This window comes from Amblyomma americanum, chromosome 1 (genome assembly GCF_052857255.1).
Source record: "Amblyomma americanum isolate KBUSLIRL-KWMA chromosome 1, ASM5285725v1, whole genome shotgun sequence".
Taxonomy (NCBI): Eukaryota; Metazoa; Arthropoda; class Arachnida; order Ixodida; family Ixodidae; genus Amblyomma; species Amblyomma americanum.
This window is the reverse complement of record NC_135497.1, coordinates 143241279-143261181: the sequence shown is the minus strand read 5'-3', so window position 1 is coordinate 143261181 and position 19903 is coordinate 143241279. Positions and strand designations below refer to the sequence as shown.

Here is a 19903-nt window from a genome sequence, read left to right as displayed (position 1 = left end):
TTCCTAAAGCCAATAATTGAAAATAAGTCAGCTAATTAGTATTTACAAATTAATTAAATTTGAAGAACAAAAATATACTGGAGACCAGGCCACACGACTCGGAACAACCATTTGATGGTTTCACTAGGCTGGGATTCTCCGTCTTTTTAAAAAGCTTGGTTACATTTAGCTGGGACACCTGGTATATGCACAGGTCATGGCAATGAAACACTGCTGTTAGTCAGTGCTAGTGTTTCAATCAATCCTTTTCCACAGGCATATGGCTGTTTACTGCTGTTAACAAAGTATGTCGAACCAACTAGTCCAGCAACATTTGTGAAGTCTCATCATATACTAGTTCACTTGCAATTTATTTCATTTACCAATCAGCTCATCTGAGTGCAGCCATCTGAGGGAGATATGATTTACGTTCAAAATTAAGAGCTCGGCAAACCAGTGGTTCACTATAAGTAGCTCTTCTAAACTTGTCCCAGAGCATATTAGCATTGAACATGTTTTCCCAGAGTCCTCCACATATGCCACCTGCATGCTTGGGTAGAGAATCTTAATAAAATAATATCCCAGGCTGCACATGCCTAGAGCCAGTGGGCCTAGCTTTATACATGCTCTAAGACAGCAAAGTAATGAGTGAACAGTGCAGCGTGCTCTCTGAACACTGCAATATGCCTCCTACTCACAGCACACTTGTACTCCCGGATGCCAGTGTGAGTCTTAACATGAGCCTTGAGCACACCGTTGGATACAAAGCTTCGCTGGCACTCAGTGCAGTGGAAGGGCTTCTCGCCCGTGTGTGAGCGAATGTGCTGCTTGAGGTGGCTGGACTTCTTGAAGCCCACTAGGCACATGCTGCACTTGTAGGGGCGTTCCTGAGTAGTTAGCTGTCTCCTGGCACTGCCGTCATCAATGGCTGCCTCACCAGCAGCTTCTGAGATGAAGATGGGCTCCTGAATGGGAATGAATGATGACAGGTCTTCAGAAATGACCCCTGTGGCTCCACGAATGTTGCTGGGCAAGCGGAAGCCATCTGCCTCACGACCGTGGGCAGCCACATGCATCTTGCAGCGTCCAGATGAGCTGAAGCTCTTGTTGCAGATGCCACAGGTGTAGGGTTTGTCCCCTGAAACAAACATACAACAAACTGACGGAAGTCCAACATTGAAGCAGAGGTTCTCAATCTTTCTAGCCTCAAGAAGCCCTGAAGGCTTCCAAAAGGTGCCGAGGGACTTCATGTGTGTTGGCTTCCATCTGTCCCTGCCTAATGTGCACGAAAAAAAAAAAAAAATGCAGACATATACAGCGCCTCAGAAAAACGGCCAACTTCAACAACAATAACTGGCTATAAAGTGGGACAGTCTGCTATAGGCAATTAGTGCTGGTTAGTCCCGAAATAAAGCGGGCAGAGGAAAGGTGGGGGTTGAAGCATGCAGGGAACCCAAAAAACCCTGCAAGGAACCCAAGAGTTAAACGGAACCGATTTTGAGAACCCCCTGCATTTAGGGTAGCAGAAATAAGAATCCAACCTGTGTGAATGCGCATATGGACCTTCAGGGAGCCCCGTGTAGAGAACAGGTGCTGACAGGTGGGGCACTGGAACTGCTTGACACCCAGGTGGGTCGCTCGGGTGTGCGCTGTCAGGGTGCTCTTGACGGCAAAGGCACGAAAGCAGTGGCTGCACTTGTATGGCTTCTCTTGAGTGTGAATTCGGATGTGGCGCACAAGGTCACTGGGCTTCTTGAACTCTTTGGTGCAGTACATGCATTGGTGCCACCGCACGTTTCCCACCTGCAATGGACTGCAAGAATGAGCTTACAGCAGTACACCTGATCTGGCAGTGTGAACTGAGACAAATCATCACGAAAACGAATGTCCTTGCATGAAATGGCACTTTCAGAGGCCCACTGCCAAACAGACACAAGGAAAGAGGAGCAACAGGCAGAAGATATAAAATGGGATGGGATAGGAGAACTTGGCAACACCTATAGTAATGACAGCATAGGTTTTCTGTCCAGGTGAAGCAATTTCTTGGCACTTACACTGTAAGCAGTGCTGCCCGCACATCACCTGTTACTTACGAATTTACAGCTTCTGTCACGTCGATACAGTGAAATAATATATAACTGTTGAATTCTGGCCAAGGGAGTGACAATGAGACACACCGTAGTGAAAGGCTCTGAAATGATTGACTGTCTGGATTTCTTCAAACACAGCATAATCTCTGTAGACGACCATTTTTGCATTTTGCATCCACCGAGGTGCAGCTGCTGTGGCCGAGATCAAACCCTCATGTTTTATAGCGGAACACCACAGCCACTGAGCCACTGGCATTAGTATCAGCCACCATTTCTATGTAAACTTGGAAAAACTGCGTGAAAAAATAACGAAGAAAGCACGAGAAACGAAAAACACACACACAGTGCAGACTTCCAGCTTTTTCATTTGAAACCGATTTGGGGCACCCTATTTATAATCTCAGCACCCATCTAGCAAACTTACCACAGTTACAAAACAACAAGACGAGAATGCATGACACTTTTTGGTTTAACACTAGAACAAAGTGTTAAAACCAAAAAAACTGGTGGGCGTCGGTGGTTTAGTACAGCTAAGCATAAAATATAGTGCAAAAGCATAGTAGTAGTAGTAGTAGTACTAGTAGTAGTAGTAGTAGTAGTAGTAGTAGTAGTAGTAGTAGTAGTAGTGGATGCACAAAAATTAAAAACTGAGTAAAAGACAAAGAAGGTGGAAGAAAGAAAATTGCATGGCGATACTAAAAGAAAAATTTACAGGTGAGGGTGAAACAGGCCTAAAACTATGGACACACACGAATGGAACAAGTAACAAGAGTAAAGACAAAAGCAATAGGTTTCAATGATGAAGAGATCAAAAAGTAACAGTGCAAAGAAATACCTTCTTCCATATAATTCTGAACATTCTAAGACAGTCAAGAGAGCTATCGCAAGCTCATGCCTAGAATCTGCTCTTGCAAAGTCATGCCCGCATGCAATGCAGATTAATCAGATTAATAGGCTGCTTTCAGCCGGCTTCCCCTGCGAGGTCATCTCAGCTGTGGCAGAGAGCCTCGTGTAGAAGGTAAAAAATGAAGACCACGACAACAGCAATGAGTGCACGCTCAGGAAGAAGGCCACGGCTGTACCCTATATGCACAAAGTCACCCACAACTTGAAAAAAGTGGCAAGCAAGCATGGTGTCCAAGTGGTCTTTTCAGCGCCACAAAAGCTCACCGATTACGTCCGAGGATCTGCAACAAAGGATCCCGACGAAGCGGATGCAGAATAAAACATGCCCAAACTTTCATGAAATGTGCCGCGGGCGCGGTATGTGAAATCCCACTCAAGTGTGGTAACGTGTTGTTGGCCAGACAGACCAATGCATGAATGAACGAGCAGGGGAGCATGTGTGGTCAGTACGGAACAGGGAAGGAGCAAGTTTGACGGCTTATTTGATTTGCATGCAAAGGTTGTGAGCCACGGCTCAACAGTATTAAGAGATTCTGGGCAAGAGTGAAGACAAAGTACGCCATGAGCTTCCAGAAGCATACTACATCAAGTTAAAGGGTGAGGAATGTATTGGTGACACATCAGTTGCCCTGTATAATACTGAAAAAAATTTTCTGCACTCATTTTGTTGATTTCTGCCCAGGCTTGATTTGCCTTCTCTCTCGCTTCCACCCCTTCCTTTTTAGGCACATGTGTATACTGCCTATAAGTCAAACCGACTTATAACAATGACGGTGATAACAATATATCGGATATAAAAATGGTCAGTCGCGGCACCATCAGCTATAACATGCGTTCTATGGTAAAATAAACTGCTTATAGCAATGCTGTCAGAGCACATTATTGGCTATAACAATTAAATCTAGTCAGTGAAAGTCAACCTTCAAACAAACAAAAAGATGTAGACGCTACAACTGCATCAGCCAAACCACACTTACAACGCAAAAGCGCGCATGTGTGGAGCCGACCAATGGACGGAGCCAGCGCAGCGATGCAGAGAAAGCGAAAGAACTCGTGACGCACACTCGAAGACACCGGGCGCACCGAGGATCCTTGCATGTCGCGGCAACGCAGGGAGGGGAAATGACGGGTGTGCTCCCCCTTACAACCAGCCAGAGAAGAAAGCAGGAAGCCTTGGTGGAGCACTCCATTACTAACGTTTCTGAGAAATGAGCCGCTCGCAGAAAACAAGCCGGCATTTTTTTTTTTTTTCATTCTGCACGACGGCTGGCAGTGAGAGAGGCGAGAGCGTGTGCGTTGTCCCATCTTCTGCTGTTCTTGGGTAACTTCATGGATTGCACTTGCCCTGAGGGCAGGCGTTACTTTGTCAGGCGAGCTGCTGGGTTGCTGCACTGGCCATGCGCGCCATATGTACACTCAATCAGTCGATGCGGTGCACACGCATTGCCAACGTGGCTTAGAGCGTTAGCTCTTACTACTTAAAATTGCTTGCTTCGTGTCCGTTTCTCTGTTGCTCTCAGATTTCAAGATGACGGCTAAGCCACGTGACCCTAGCCGTAGCACCTCAGGTCATCAAAATATGACAGCCCACCACGTGACCGCACAGCAGTCGTCGGGCCGGCACAGCGGCCGGATTGCACCCTACACTGGCGTTCCACTATATATGTACCATCTGAGCGGGTGCCGAGACAGGTGCCACTTCAGGGTCACCATTGGTGACAAAACTGTGGCCTACCCACTTGGTGCAGAGGGTTTGGAATGGTGGCAAACGAATTGGCAAAATTTGGCGCACAAAGTTGTTAGTCAGGTTGAAGCCTGGTGTGTGAGGGATTCATACCGACGACCTTTGTTCCTCAAAACCATAATGAGGGGCGACCTTCGGAGGACCGTGGCGGGCGAACCAGTGGTCGCAGAGGGATGCGGGTGGTACCAAACAAATCGTCGTTTCGTGAAATACACGTTGGCATTTCACACAACTTAGCTAACGCCCTTCATTTGATATCGCATTCGCGAATCATTTGTTTATTTTTTTTCCCTTGTCAACTGTCACCGGCTCCCTCGGTTCTGCAAGCTCCTTGGATTTCCCGTCAAGAATTGCTTCTGGAAAGCGGGCGTGATGCCAGCAACGCGGAGGCATGTGAAGCTTCTGCCGGTGCAGTGATAGTACGGTGCTTTGGCTATCGGTGAACGGTGATGATTGCGGCGTGTCGAGTCGAAGAATTCTTTCACGCTGACGATGCAGTCATGACAAATGAAGACCTCACCAACAAGGCGATCATGGCAGCTGTCACCAGCGCGGACAACAACGAACAGGAACCTATGCAAGCTGTGGTGTATAGCAATAGACCGTTAATTCAACCCTACATTAATTCAGGAATCCCAATAATTCAAAACGAACAGCCAAGACTGTCCTGGCCAATGTCCATGTCTATTGTGTTGTAGCTCGCTAATTCAAATGCTACGGGTCTCACATCGGTTAATTCAGACGGGCTCCTGAAGGGAGGCTGTGTACAGGTACGTCTGGCGCCCGGCACGAACCTGAATTCTATGCTGCAGAGTCGCCCGTGTACCTCAACGTGTGTGCAATTGTAGGCACGATGACAAACTTAAGGCGACGTGTTGTTCGACCTACTGTCGCCTCATCTCTGGTTCTTTACCTAATTTATCTAGTTTTATTAGAATATTCGAGGACGGCTGCATCTTCAAGGCGGTACTGTCCCTATGGGAAGAGTACGGCTGCTCCGGCGCCGGCATGTCTAAAGGGACCACGCTAATCTAAGGAGGCTGGCTCGGAAGAGGCGGCCATGGCTTCTCAGGCCGCGGAGTAACCAGAACATGGAGATGACCACCCGTCCAGTGAGACCTCATCGCTCCGTGGGGATGAGTCGATTGTGGACAGTGACGAGTCGGTGGCCGATATGGCTGACGTGGACAACGAGGGCTTCAAGCTGGCGAGTCATCGCAAGCAACGAACGGTCAGGATCCCGGTAGTGGTCAAGCCCACAGAGAAAGGGGTTGATTTAAGAGAGAGGAATCCTATCTTGCTTTCCGCGGCCATTCCATCACTGCTGGGATCAGCTCCGATTCGTAGTCGGTTCACCATGCAAGGGGCTCTCCAGCTGGATATCTCGACGGAAGAGCAGGTTGACAAGCTCCTGCAGCGCTCTCAGATTGGCGACACCAAAGTTAACGTGCGGTTGCCCCATTCCTACATGAAGAAATGAACACCTGTGTTATTAAGGGTGTACCAAAGCGGTATTCAGAAAGCAACCTACTTGATTATTTGAAACCACAAGGTGTTCTGCACGTGAAATGACTTGTGCATCGTGTGGAGTCTCCAGAAAAAGAATGGGCTGCGAAACCTACCAACCCTATCGTACTGACATTCGCTCCCAACTCAGAGCCCCCTGAAAAAATTCATCTGGGATTCACAAAACACGCAGTTGCCGATTTCACTGAAGCTCCTCCACAGTGTTTTAGATGCCAACGGTTTGGGCATGTGGCCAAAGTTTGCACAAAGGATCGACGCTGTCAGCAGTGCCGTGGCAACCACGACTTTAAAACCTGCAAGGCCGATTTTGCTTGCTCCAATTGCAGTGGTGATCATCCAGCGAGTTTCGGAGGCTGACCCTTCCGTGTGAGCACTCTGCACCGTCGAATATCCTTTATTGCTTGTCCCAAAACCCAACAGACTGAGACGCCTGTGCCAGGATTAGATGAGTTGCCAGTGTTGGAGTCTGATGTTGTTGTGTTACTCAACAATGTCCCTAAGAGACCTGAGTCCAGCAAGACGCCAAGGTCCATTGCGTGCGAGTCGGTTTGTTCGACTTTCAGCGAAAAGTATCCATGTTTCTGAGCGACTGGATCACAGCCAGACTCGACGGCAAGGGGGACTCTCATATGCACAAGTAACCAGAAAACCAGCTACTGCGGCCAAGAGTGTGTCCCCGTCAGCATCTCTTGTCGATGTTGTGAGTGCGTTGCACAAAATAAGGAGCTCAAAAATCAAGGTGTGTCTGACCTTCTTCATGTTTTGTTTGGGGCCCTGTGTTCACATGTTCCAGCGATGCCGCCTGGTAACCTGAAGAACTTCCTACAGCTGGTGCTTTCTTTTGTGTCCCTAATTACCACCTTTGCAGCGAACTTCCTTTCGATCTAATACGAATGGTGTTCAACCTCGTGGATTGAATATCCACCGAAAAAAGCTGTTCATATTACAATGAAACTGCGCTGGGATTTTATGTCGGTTAGCTGAACTAAAACTATTCTTGAAACAGACTTACGTGCTCCAGTATTGGCCTGTCGGAAGCTGGCCTGCCAAGCGGGAGATGTTTGACTGGATATGTCGCTCATAAAAACTGCAGCACAAAGTCATTTCCTGCAGGAAGTGCCGCGCTTTACATAAGAAGGGAAATTCCACGTTTCTCTAAGCGTTACCGATCTTTGCACGGATGACAACATTGAGGTAGCGGTTGTGAGAATACAGCTCGGCTTTCAAATCCTTTCTATTGCATCCGTGTACGTGTCCCCACGGAAGAAGGTAGCATTAGAGTTGTTTCTACAGCAGCTCTGCGACAGTTTCCCAGCTCCTCGAATCATCTACGGTGATTTCAACACCCATCATGCCGTCTGGGGTGACAGGAACACGGATTCCCGTGGACGCAAACTCGTAGACGTTATTGACAGTTTGGACCTGTGTGTTGCCAATGACGAAAGCCCCACTTTCTTCCGGCCTCCAGCCTCAGCGAAAACTATAGACCTGGCTCTTCATTCACCTCACGCCCGCGTGAGGTGGTCAACAGCACCTGACCGCATGGGAAGTGATCACTATCCGATTTTTGTGTTTGCTGCCGACTTTCGCATGCGTGGTCCTAAAATCAGCAATGTGGTCAACTGGGACAAGTACAGAGAGCACCTAGAAAGTGTTTCTGGTGATGATATTGACAAAATGATTTCTGGTAAGCTGGAAGCAACTACGGCGGTCAAGTTACCTGATCATTTTCTGGCCCCGGATTTAAAACTCGGGAACCTTTGTGCAGCGAGAAGGGCGAAGCGCCAACTCATGCGGAAGACGGACGACAGGGAACTGAAGACGACCTTCAATAGAATGAATTCTGCCATTCGACCTCACACGAACAAGCTCTACAGGTCGCAATGGGCCTCATTCTGCGCTAGTTTGACTGTGTTCTCACCGATAATGAGAATATGGCGAGTTATTGGCAGCCTTGCTGGAGAATGTCGTCCTTCGAAGCCTTTCGTAGCTCTTGCAATACGCAAGGAAAAACCTGTTGCGTGCTTGGCAGAGGAATTTGCAGACGCACTCGTATGTGCTAATTCTGGAATGGACATATATATATACACCACCTGCTTCCTCCAGGTCTATCAGGGATGTCCCATTCATGCTTCGTGAGCTTCAGACTGCGCTCATAGGCCTGCGGTGCCGGTGTGCACCAGGTCCCAAGGGCATCACCAATCAAATGGTGCATAATCTGCCCCTGGAACTCAGGCAGGAGCTCCTAAACTTCATCAATCGAGTTTGGGAGACTGGCGATGTTCCTCCGTCATGGAAGGTGGCACATGTAGTTCCAGTACTGAAGCCTGGCAAAGACATGACGGACCTTGCCTCGTATCGCCCTGTGTCATTGACCTCCTGTGTAGCTAAGTTGATGGAGAAGCTGGTAAATGATCGCTTATTGTGGTGGCTTGAGGACAGCAAGGCACTGCCAACATGTATGGCAGGATTCCGCCGAGGTCTTAGAGACCAAGATAGCGTCTTAGACTTGGTGAGTCACACTGAGCACCAGAGAGCTTTCGGCCTTTCCACCTTAGCCATTTTTCTTCATGTTGCAAAAGCTTATGACAACATGCTTCAGAGCTCAATTCTAAACAGTTTGCAAGGCATGCGCATACAGGGCCATATGTTAAGATTCATTTACAAGATTATAAGTGATCGTTCGGTTCGTTTACGGTTAGGGAGTACCTTAAGCACCGAAAGGGTTCTATCACGAGATATGCCTCAAGGAAGTGTTCTTTCCCCCACGCTCTTTAACGTCGTAATGGCTGGCCTTCCTGATTCGTTGCAAGAAAATTTCAGGCAAGTGCATATGTCAATATATGCTGACGACATCTGTATTTGGACTACTGGCTACCAACACAAGCGATTAGCCCTGATAGCTCGAAAGGCTCTACTTTTGGTAAAAGCTTACCTTCAAGGTGTGGGATTGTCTCTATCAGTGGAAAAAACCGGCTTTGTTCTGTTTCCGGGTGTAGGAAGACATCAAGCGCGGTTGAAGATAGACCTTGGTCACTTTTGCATCCGCCAATTCAACCACGCGTTTCCTGGGCGTCATTATTGACTCGCGTCGGCAGTGGCGAAAAGCCGTCGACGCGATTGTTTCATCTCTATCTTCGCATCTTGATGTGATCCGTAGAATAGCAAGAGAGCAATGGGAAAACCATCCTTCTTCAATGGTCAAACTTCATGAAGTGCTGGTGGTCAGTCGTATAATGTATGAATTACCTTTAATTTCCCCCTCAGCATCACAGCTTGAACGTCTCGAAGTTGTCCACAGAAAGGGCCTAAGAGGAGCCATTGGAGTTACTCAGGTGGCTGTTAACAAGGCAGTACTTCATGAGTCTCTATCGAAACTTCTTAGCCTTGTCGCTTCTCAGAGACTACTAATGCATCTTGGCCGCCTAGGCGAGACAGTAGCTGGGCGATCTCTTCTCCAGCGGCTCTGCAAGAGATATGAGCTGAAGGCCTACTTGGCACTCAAAACTCTTAGTTCTTTAGGCTTTAATGTCCGAAGGCAAAGGAAACGGTTGAAACATCCCTGGCCTTTTCCGACCCTCGACTATAAGGTCACAATCCCCCATGTGAGCGCAAAGCGCAGCTGTTCTTTGGCAGCAACGCGTTCACTTGTACTTGAACATTTGGAAACAGAGTATGCCCGCCATCTTCAAATTTTCACAGATGGTTCTGTGGATAAGGTCAAACAAGCTAGCGCAGCGGCTTTTTACAATTTTTCTTTGGACTGTAAGTGGTCTGTGCGCTTTACTGCTGTCGCATCCTCTACAACGGCCGAAAGTGTTGCTACTGAGGCGGCGTTAGGGTCTTGTCCGGCTCAACCGGTTGTCATCCTAACCGATTCAAAATCTGCCCTTCAGAGGCTAGAGCACAGATTCCCTACTGATGCCTTGTCTATAAGCTCTCTATGCTTGGTGCAGAATCTGCACAGCAGAGGCTTTACTCTATATTTCCAATGGGTGCCTTCTCACATAGGAGTCGGAGGCAATGAGGTGGCAGACTGTATTGCCCATAAAGCTCCGTCACGGAATCCATCAAAAAAAAGTACCTCAAGACGGAAAAATTCTCTACAGGAAAACTGTGCTCGATCATTTCAGTACCCTTTGGAGTGTGCCCCACAAGCCATGTGTGACCAAGGGACTGAGAAGATCCCAGGCCACTCTACTACATCATTCGCACGGCCTCTGCTCGCACTCCTGCCTGGATGCATAAGACGGGCATAGCATCATCTCCGCTCTGTTCTTTATGTGGTGTGTGCGGGGATATCATACATTATATTATGTACTGCCCAGAGTACAACGCGGAAAGGTATGTGATGTTCACTTCCTTCAAGAAGACAGGAACCCTTCACAGTACAGTTCAGGACATTGTCTACTCGAGTGGAAACCAGACATGCAGAAGGGAGGCTGCACGCCTTCTTTTAACATTTCTGCAGGACACTGATCTTGTTTCTAAATGGTGACAGCAGGAACGAACTATGGTCTACTGTGATTGAATGCGTGCGTAGATGGTGTCTTCTGGAGTGGACTATGTTATACTGTGAGTGAATGTGTGTATGGATTGTGACACTGCAATGGACTATGTTCTACTGTGACTGAATAGTATGTGCATAGATGGTGACTTCTGGAGTGGACTGTGGTGTGGACTGTGTGGAGTGAATGTGTGCATAGATGGTGACTGCGGGAGTGGAATATGCGCCATTATAAGTGACTGTGCGCATAGTGGGGTAGATCCGACAGGTTGAAGGACATTATTAACATAGAAGTGACGCTACGATGGAGCAATAGCCGGCAGAATAAGCAAGGCTAATCCCACCTGTAGCATTCAGCACCTCAACTCAACTACGGCCATGTCTCGAAGTCAGTCAGACCGCATAGTTTCAGTTTCGCTTTTTAGAGCTTTTTGCAAGCCCGTATCAGCCAAGGTGTTTTCCCAATTAAAAAAAAAAAAATGCATCAGCCAGCTAACCGAGCCCAGCTGCGCGGCGTTTCAGGCACTGATTGGCGCGAGTGCTTTCATCCACTTGGTTCTTTCTTTTTGGTTCTTCCCGTGCGTCGAAACTGTGCACTCGTCACGTGCTGTTCGCTGTTTGTGCAGTGAAGCCTCCTCACACGCGACGCTCCCGCCTGTGAGGGGTGTGACACAGTAGCGGTGGAGTTCCAGCAGTACTGTGCCGCACTATGAAGGTTGCTGGGGAGGCCCTTACCACCTTTGAGCAGTTCTACTTCGATGCTCCTGACAGTATGCATGCAATAAAGCATTTATGAAAATGTAAAAAATAATCATCGTCACGCTGTTCTCATCTCAAAAGCAAGCAACCGTTGTTCAATCTTTCACCAGATAAATATACCATGATGCAAGCGGTTCTCGTTACCTTTTCGGGATCACTCAATAATCTGAACATTTTTTCCGGTCCCCTGAAGTTCAAAATAATGAGCTTTTACAGGCATTAGAACGATCACACCTCTGCAAGCCTTTCCTGTCATTAAATGCTCTAAAGCTTGAAATGTTTTCTTTTTTATCAGCAGAACCCTGTTATAGCAATTACTGGTTATAAGAATGGTACTTCCATGGCACTTCAATATTGTTATAAGTGGGTTTGACTTATAAGGAAAAAAAAAAAAACAGATGATAGTTTCCACTCTTTCCGTCTTCATCGTCTTCCCTGTGTTCGTAGTTTATGTATGCACAAATCGTTCTTAACAATAATCTCCTAAGGATGCTGTTTCTTTTCTTAACAGCTAAATGAACAGCAAGCCCACCCATTTGTCCACATTCTTGGCGATGTGGAAAGCCTAAATGCAACAACCTAGTTTGCATAATTTTATGTGAAATGACAGAAAACTCTGTGAAGCCAGTGTGCTGTACTCATATTCAGCAATTTTAAAACGTTGGGAATCACCACAACCTCACTGCAAGTAGTGGAGAAGATTAGGTAATGAGAGTGACGCAAAACTACAGTAAGCAGAAAGCACCACAACTGGTAAAAAAGAAAGAAAATTGTATTAATCCCAGGTTCTCCAATTAAGGAAATAATGCCAAACCATGATGCATACAAAACTAATTCCCTGCTGCAGTAAGGCTGCACTGTGCTAGTGGCCCTTGTGACTGACAAAAATGCACAGCAAAGCCAGTAAAACAAATAAGAAAGAAATGGATTACAGTTTTCTGTAGCCCATCTAAATCAGCACCCGTTTGACACATGCTAGAACACAATAAAGATGTCAATAAGACATGAACACTAGCTTGAAAAACAGGTGCTGTGGTTACAGTGCATGTAAAAATAACAATTAATTTTTGCACACCCTACAGAACATGTCATTGGTAACTGGACTGTAATTGAACATCTGCCCAAACATCTTTCAAAAGCTATCTTAAGAATAGTTTCCTCCCAGAATAGTGGCTCATGGAACCTGCACGGGATGCGTGTCGTTTATTTTGCTCAACAACCCTTCTCCAAGGAATGAAAGCTATTTCACTTATGCAATATACTGTCACGTAGTGGTGACTGCAGTCCGGAGAGCAGGAAGACAGCAAAAATGGCTTCTAAACAAAACTCTTTATTGGACTCACTTGCGCCCACAATGGACTGAATCACTCGGAGGCGGCATGGCAACAAGCGTGCTCAGCGGTTCTCGAACAGAATGCCCACCACTCTCGGCCTTGCTTAATTTAAAGCTGATAGCGAACTTTCAAGATAGGGCGTGCAAATTTACCACAACATTCTGGAACAACGTAGAATCGCCGCCGCCTGTATAAGATCAATCGAGATAAATATAGTCGCGCCTTGCATCACACACAGAGCGATAACGCCGCGTACTGGCTGCTTTTAACAATGAAAAAACAAAAAGTACAAAGATTCACGGCAATACGATATGGATATGTCTGTTAAGAGGACTCACCAGCTACGGGGCAACTCAGATTTGAACTTTTTTTGTCGATAGATGGCAGCACTTGACTACCACATAAAGGAGGTAACTTCTATTTCCCGTCCAGGTGTGTAAATTTTACGACACCTCCTTGACCACGACACGAAAGTATTAGTTTCTCAGAGAAAATAAAGTAGGGCGAGAACTTTCTGTGTATATGCTGCCAAAGCTGGGAGACGGAAGCACAAAAGAATTATCACCTCTCAAGGGGTGGAGGTCAGAGAATAGACCTTTTTCCAGTAACCCACCACTCAGCTGCCACAAGGAAAAGTACATTTTCCGGTTTGGGTCCCCTCAGCTCCCTTGCATCCTTTCTGCGAAAATTCATTTACAATGGTAGGGTGGGGTATACAGCCTGTAGTTATAAGCAGTGTTGGTTTTGCCTAGCCAGAACAGATAAGTGTGAGTCATCTTTTGACACACCTTGGGCAAACCTGCCCTTCGGCACTTCGGCCAGCTATTCCGTATTCCGCGTATTCCTTCGTTGCCACATGCAATAGAAGCCTGGTGACCGTGTTCATATGAGTGTGGACGCCGATTCGACGACGCGGCCTCAGTGAAAAGCTTCTTGTGCTCTCATTGTTTGCGCTGCCAGTGTTTATTTTGCATTGTCTTTGCTGTTGTTGACCTTACTTTTCGTTTAAGCATCCGACCGATGCTTCTTTGAGAGAGAAGTAATGCCGCGAAACTGTTGTACTGCTTGTTTGTTCGAGTTCAAAACCATCGGCGCGCAGGCATATCACTTGCGTGGTTTGCAAAAGCACCGAGATCATCCTGTAGCTATTCGTGGTGACTTTGAACGCAAATTTCGTCACTGCACAAGCGACTTCCAACTTTTCTGGAAAAAGCTGCTATTAGTGGTTTATTTTAAAAAATAATTAAAATTGCGATTTAATAGAAGAAAAGATGGACGCTGACCACGCCAACCGGGTGTGCTCTTTCTGTACATAAAAATGGCAGCACACCTGAATTGTCATGACGTCACGCGTTTGAAAGCGAAAATTCCACACCTACTATGGTTTCCGGGAAAGTCTCATTATGCGCCCTGCTTTTGTTTTTATATATTCTATATATTATACACTTTTATATATTATATATTCTATATATGTATTTATATAGCACCCCTTCAGAGCGTTTTTCTGATTGAAATATGCGATTTTGGAAGCATAGTGCGGGAGGTGCGACTAGGTGTGGCGCATACCGAGGTGGCTCTAATTGGGAGAAGACGGTTGGGGAACGCTTGACACATGCGAAACCGGTTCAGAAGCAAAATTGAATGATTTTGCTAGACTGGCCATGAACCTTTAACATCACATTGTTTACATCGCGGAGATGTCTATTCTGAAGCGGGGGCACGGAAAGCCGCGAGCTCCTTTCTGCAGACAGGGGGCACCCACACTTACCCGCGTACAGTGGACAGCACCTGCACTGATAACGTGAACATTTTGGCAGAGATATGCCTGGCCGGGAGGAGAATTAGAGAGAAAGGAGAGTCACTCGACCAAAAATTCATTAGAGAACCAATGTTTCGATGCCAATCCGACACATTCTGGTTTCGCTAGCGTGGAGCCAGAGGTGAACGTTGGCTTCGACCGGTTCTCATGACGTCATAGTTACAGTGCAGCAGAGGCTGAGCAGGAAAGGAAGGAGATAGTCTTTTTTCCCCTTGATGTGGGCTGTTACACTGTTACAGATAGTTTTCCGCGAGTATAGTGTGAAATCGCAGGTGATTGGCAAGTGCCTCAGTGAAAGGAGGTTAATCGCTACGTCATGAAAATCAGCCTATGCCATCAGCCCTGTTTACATGAACCCGATAGCGTCGGGTCGATTCAGGGGTTAGGTTGAGCCTGGTCAATCCAACTCGACCAGTGCGTGTTTACATGAACTCGATTTTAGCAATTCGGGATCGGTTCAACTGTAGCGATACCAAGCTTCGAGCAAACAGTAGCAGCCTCCAAGATTGAGGCATGCCATCGCTGTATTGGAGGCGCGACGGCGCACATGAAAAACAAGTTCGCATTTATCCTCTCTCCTCTCACTAACCCTACTTTTCGACTCGACAGCATTTACAAGCACACCGGGTCAGGGTCGAGTTCAGACAACCTGCCCCTTCCCTTGCAGCGGAGTTCATTGGACCTGATCCCATCAACTCCCAAATCGGTGTGTGTTTACATCAATCCAGTACCGGTTTTCGGTCCGATAACTTAACAACCAGGCCATGTTGGCTTCATGCAAGCGCCGTTATTGGCTCGAGGACCTCCGTCGTACCGCCTATACTCCAGTTTTTAATATTTTAATTAGCTCACAAAAATAAATTCATGGTGCTGACGGTGTCACCACACAGTGGCGGTTTTTAGCAGTGGATATGACATCACTTGGTGGGAGCCTGATGATTGGACAAACAGTAAATATACTGCAAATTGTGTTAATAACTAGAGATACGTTTTGTCAAGTTTTTGTTTTATATTACATCAACAAAACCAACTTGTTTGCACTAGATAAAAGCACTGTAAATAAAGTAAAACAAAAATACACCACCAGAGGCTCTGGCTACTTTTTTCATCGAAGGACTTTGCGCCTCTCTGTAAACATCCTACGACCTAGCACACAACACTTATGGCAACTATCTATGTATCTGAGAGCGGCTTTACGGAATTGATTCAATTGAGCCATTGCACTCTATAAGCGTTCGTTTCAGTCCCAAGGAAGGATGCAAAGAAAAAAGCCGTTCATTTCACATTTAGTAGTGCGCATCGTCAGCTTGTGGAGGATCACCAGGCGGTGGCACCAGATGGCGCCATGTTCCAGTTTGGATCGCGTTCGGATCCATAAGTGAGGGAACGTCACTGATCAGTGTTCCCTTCTGCGCCATCGGCGTGACAATGAAGCATCTCTGGGTCAGCTGGGCGTTCACATGGTTGTTGTAACCATGCGAATGGCGCTGCCAGCCTTGGCAAGAACGAGTTACAGAGAACAGGCAACTATGGAGTTCAAACTTCCGCGACATGCTCAGATAGGTTGTTTTGATTGGTTCCCCAAGTGTCGTCATTGGGAGAGTGAAATGGGAATGGGAAGCTGCGCGAAAATAGAGTTGAGGGCAGCATTTTGAAATTTCTTCATTGAATAACTCCCGTTCCTATGCATCGATTCTTGTAACTCTTTTTGAGTCGGCATCTATGTGACATAAAGAATCCATATGAAGTGTAACTGGCATCCGTTCAAGCAGTGTTTCGCAGCCCCTTAAAGGGAAGATTAAAGAGACTGGGAAGGCACACAATTGAAGGACGTCAGTTTGAATCTCTGTTGGAAGCTAACCTCCAACTCGACTAGCACATGTAAGCTATATGCAACGAGAAATAGTATGACACCACCCGGAACACTGTACAGCAAACGGTTGCGTCACAATTTTGGTACGAGTATGGTTGTGAAGGTCAAAGTAGCTGCCTTGATGAGCAGCGACGAGAAAAAAGACCCGCTATATTCATGCACCTTGGTTCCGAATACAGTGGAACCCCGTTCATAGGTTTTTCACCGGACCGCGAAAAAAAAACGTAACAGCCGGGAAAACGCAACAGTGAGGAAAGGTCCGAAAATTAATGAAAACAGTGCAGCTTTGCCTTCGAACAATTTATTTCGACATCAAGTGAGCTTAGGTCTTAAAAAAATCGAGAATGGTCGATTGCCATTTTTTCCGCTCGCTGGAAAACACCACGCGTTTCTCGATGGCCTGGAAAGCCGCAGCATTGCTCTCAGCGTCGCTTTGAGCTGCGACGTACCTGCGGAGGAGGTCCAGAGCCGCGACGGCTTCTCCAAAGCTCGCGTCCGCCAACTCCCCGGAATCATGCGGCTCGTGCTCCTCGTCGTCATCACAGTCTGAGGATTCACTCGCGACCAAGTCTGCAATGATCTCGGCGATACTCTGACACTCGGACGTCACGACAGCAGCATCCACGGCGACGTAGTCGTCATACGTGTCTCCCGTGGCACCCAGCGCATTCAAAGCTTCACTTAGCTCTTAATCATGAGAGGCTGCTTCCGTCTCTCCAGCTTCCGTGGCAGTTTCCTCTCCGCCGTCCATGCAAAAGCCACACCGCACGAAGCAGTGCTGTGCAGTTGACGCGCTCACTGCAGTCCACGCTGAAGCGACGTAGTGCATAGCGTCCAGTATTGAAACGATCGTAGGCTGCTGTCCGCGATCAATACGCGCCAGACAGCGCTTTACGATGGACTTCCTGTACGAGTGCTTTAAGTTCTTTATGACGCCGGCATCCAATGGCTGCAAGTGGCTTGTGGTGTTTGCAGGAAAAAAAAACAAGCTTAACGTTCCGAAGAAACGACGGGTCTCTCGGGTGGGCAGCACAATTGTCCAAAAAAAGGACAACACTCCTGCACTGGGAGCCCATCTTGTTGTCGAAGTAACGAAGAAATTCTTCGAACAAAGAACCCATCATCCACGCACGACTGTTGCTTCTACAGTGACATGGCAGCAGGCGAATGTTCTTTAAGCACCATGGGTTTCGGTATTTTCCGATTACCCATGGCTTCAGCTTGTCCGAGCCATCCATGTTGCAGCAAAGGAGCACCGTCAATCGTTCTTTGCTGCATTTGCCTCCGTGGCACGCTTCGCCCTTCAGGCTTAACGACTTGGATAGCTGCACCCGAAAGAAAAGACCCGTTTCGTCGGCATTGTAAATGTCACGAGGCTCATACCCCTCAATTATGGCAGATAGTGTGGCCTTCCAATCGTCGACTGTTTCCAAGTTTACACTTGCTGCTTCCCCGGATACCGTCTTATACGCAATGCCGTGCCTCTTACGGAAACGGTCGATCCAGCCATTTGACGCCGCAAAGTCACTGATGCCCAGTCGGTCGGCTATTTCCATCGCCTTCTCGCGCAAAATGCTGCCGTCAAAGTTAACACCAGCAGCGCAAGCTTGTTTAAACCAAGTAAGAAGGGACTCGTCGAGGTTTCCATACTTGGCGCCACGAGCCTGCTTAGCTTTCGGGCCGAAGAGCGCGGCATTCCCTTGTATCTCGGCACGCTTCGAGACGATGCTGTTAAGCGTCGAGGGTGACAGACCAAGATCCTTGGCGATGTCGACTCTTTTCCGCGCTGGCTGCCTGTCGACTGCGTTGAGAACATCCAGCTTTTCCTTGAGGGAAAGCGCCTTGCGCTTGCGCGACGCCATCAAAGGACGACAAATCGCCCGCGGTGTTAGCGAGGCCCGACGAGGCGTAGGCAGCGTAGGTGTTGACAGGAGGACACGGACGACTCGGATGGGTTGAACCGCACAAACAAGAAAGACTGGATTAGCGAGGCCTGACGAGGCGTAGGCAGCGTAGCTGTTGACGGAAGGACGCGGACGACTCGGATGGGTTGAACCGCACAAACAAGAAAGACTGGATTGCTGCGGGCCCGCGGGTTTTACTCGCTTCGGCTGACGAGGCAGTGGCCATCTAGTGGCAATCTCTCCAACTCGCGTGCGGCTTTTTATGGCCTCCGAGATTACCCACACGCGTGCAAGGGGGTGATCTCGGAGGCCATGGTCTAGTAGCCAATTCCGTAGCCAAGCCTGGCCGGGATCGGGGTGCCAGGTTGCAACGTATCATGCGGGAACGTTTTCACAGCTACAACATAACAGCGGGGTACCCAATACATTGGATCCTATGGGAGCTATGCCGGGACCGGACGAAAACGACGTAACAGCCGGGAAAACGCAGCAGTAAGGAACGTAACAGCGGGGTTCTACTGTACAAAGCGAGATGTGTTCTGAAACCGATGAAGTGAGCAAGAAAAATCGTTATATTTGTGTAAATACGGTAAATACAGATGATCCCAATTATACTGAGCACGGTTAGATCGCATTATCCATAAATATCAAATAATTTCTGAGCACTGAAAGCTACGGTGTGAATGTATAGGAAAATGTACGGCTACATAGCACAAAACTTAGCCGCCACATCTGATAGATCAAACTTCGCGCAACACCAGACAACTCAAGCAAAGCTGTCTTTCCCTCAACTTATCTTGGGGGGGGGGGTTTAGCTTCCCCACATGGACCTGTAGGTGCCATGGTGTTGCGTAGCACGCGCAGCCAGCCAATCGGAACGAGTTTCTTGTACACTGAGCCAGTTGTGCTCGCGTTTTCATGCAGTCATGCAGTTTGCACATACGGTGCGTCGTGCTACCATCGGCAATTTCCCGTAGTTTTCATTGTCGCTGTGTGCGCGCGATGGCAGCCGCGAAATGGCAGAGCCTCCTCTTTTCCATAAAAATAGGAATTATTGAGAAAGTTGAACGAGGTGAGAAGAAATCCGAAGTCGCCGCAGCATACAAGATTCTGAGAAGTATGCTGAGCACCATTTTGAAGAGCAGGACTAAAGCAGAGAAGAGACCCGGTGGAAAAAGTAAGTCTCTGCAATGCTTGCAGAACATGCCTTCGGTTCTGGTGACATATAAGCCTAATCGAAAAGCATGGATGACCTCCGAACTTTTTGCCAAGTGGCTAAAGTCTTCGAACGACAACCTGGTAGGCCATGATCACAACAATTGCCTCATCATAGACAACAGCTCTTCCCACTGCTGCAGTGCTAGTTTCAGCAACATAGCTTTTTGCTTCCTGCCGCTGAACACTAGATCGGTGCTTCGGCCCTTGGACCACAAGTTTATCTGTGTGGTGAAGCCTGACTGT

At 47.6% G+C, this 19903-nt stretch overlaps 1 protein-coding gene across 11 annotated transcripts in view; it reads right to left on the bottom strand.

The window, feature by feature from the left end:
* Window positions 1-19903, bottom strand: part of LOC144113786 (uncharacterized) — a 102052-nt gene that overhangs the window by 45357 nt on the left and 36792 nt on the right. For all 11 annotated transcript variants that reach the window (XM_077647102.1, XM_077647105.1, XM_077647106.1 and 8 more), the window contains 2 exons: window positions 1521-1782; window positions 678-1117 (listed from right to left, as the gene is read on the bottom strand). In XM_077647102.1, coding sequence (XP_077503228.1) covers window positions 678-1117; window positions 1521-1782 — 702 coding nt within the window. The remainder of the gene's footprint in view (window positions 1-677; window positions 1118-1520; window positions 1783-19903) is intronic.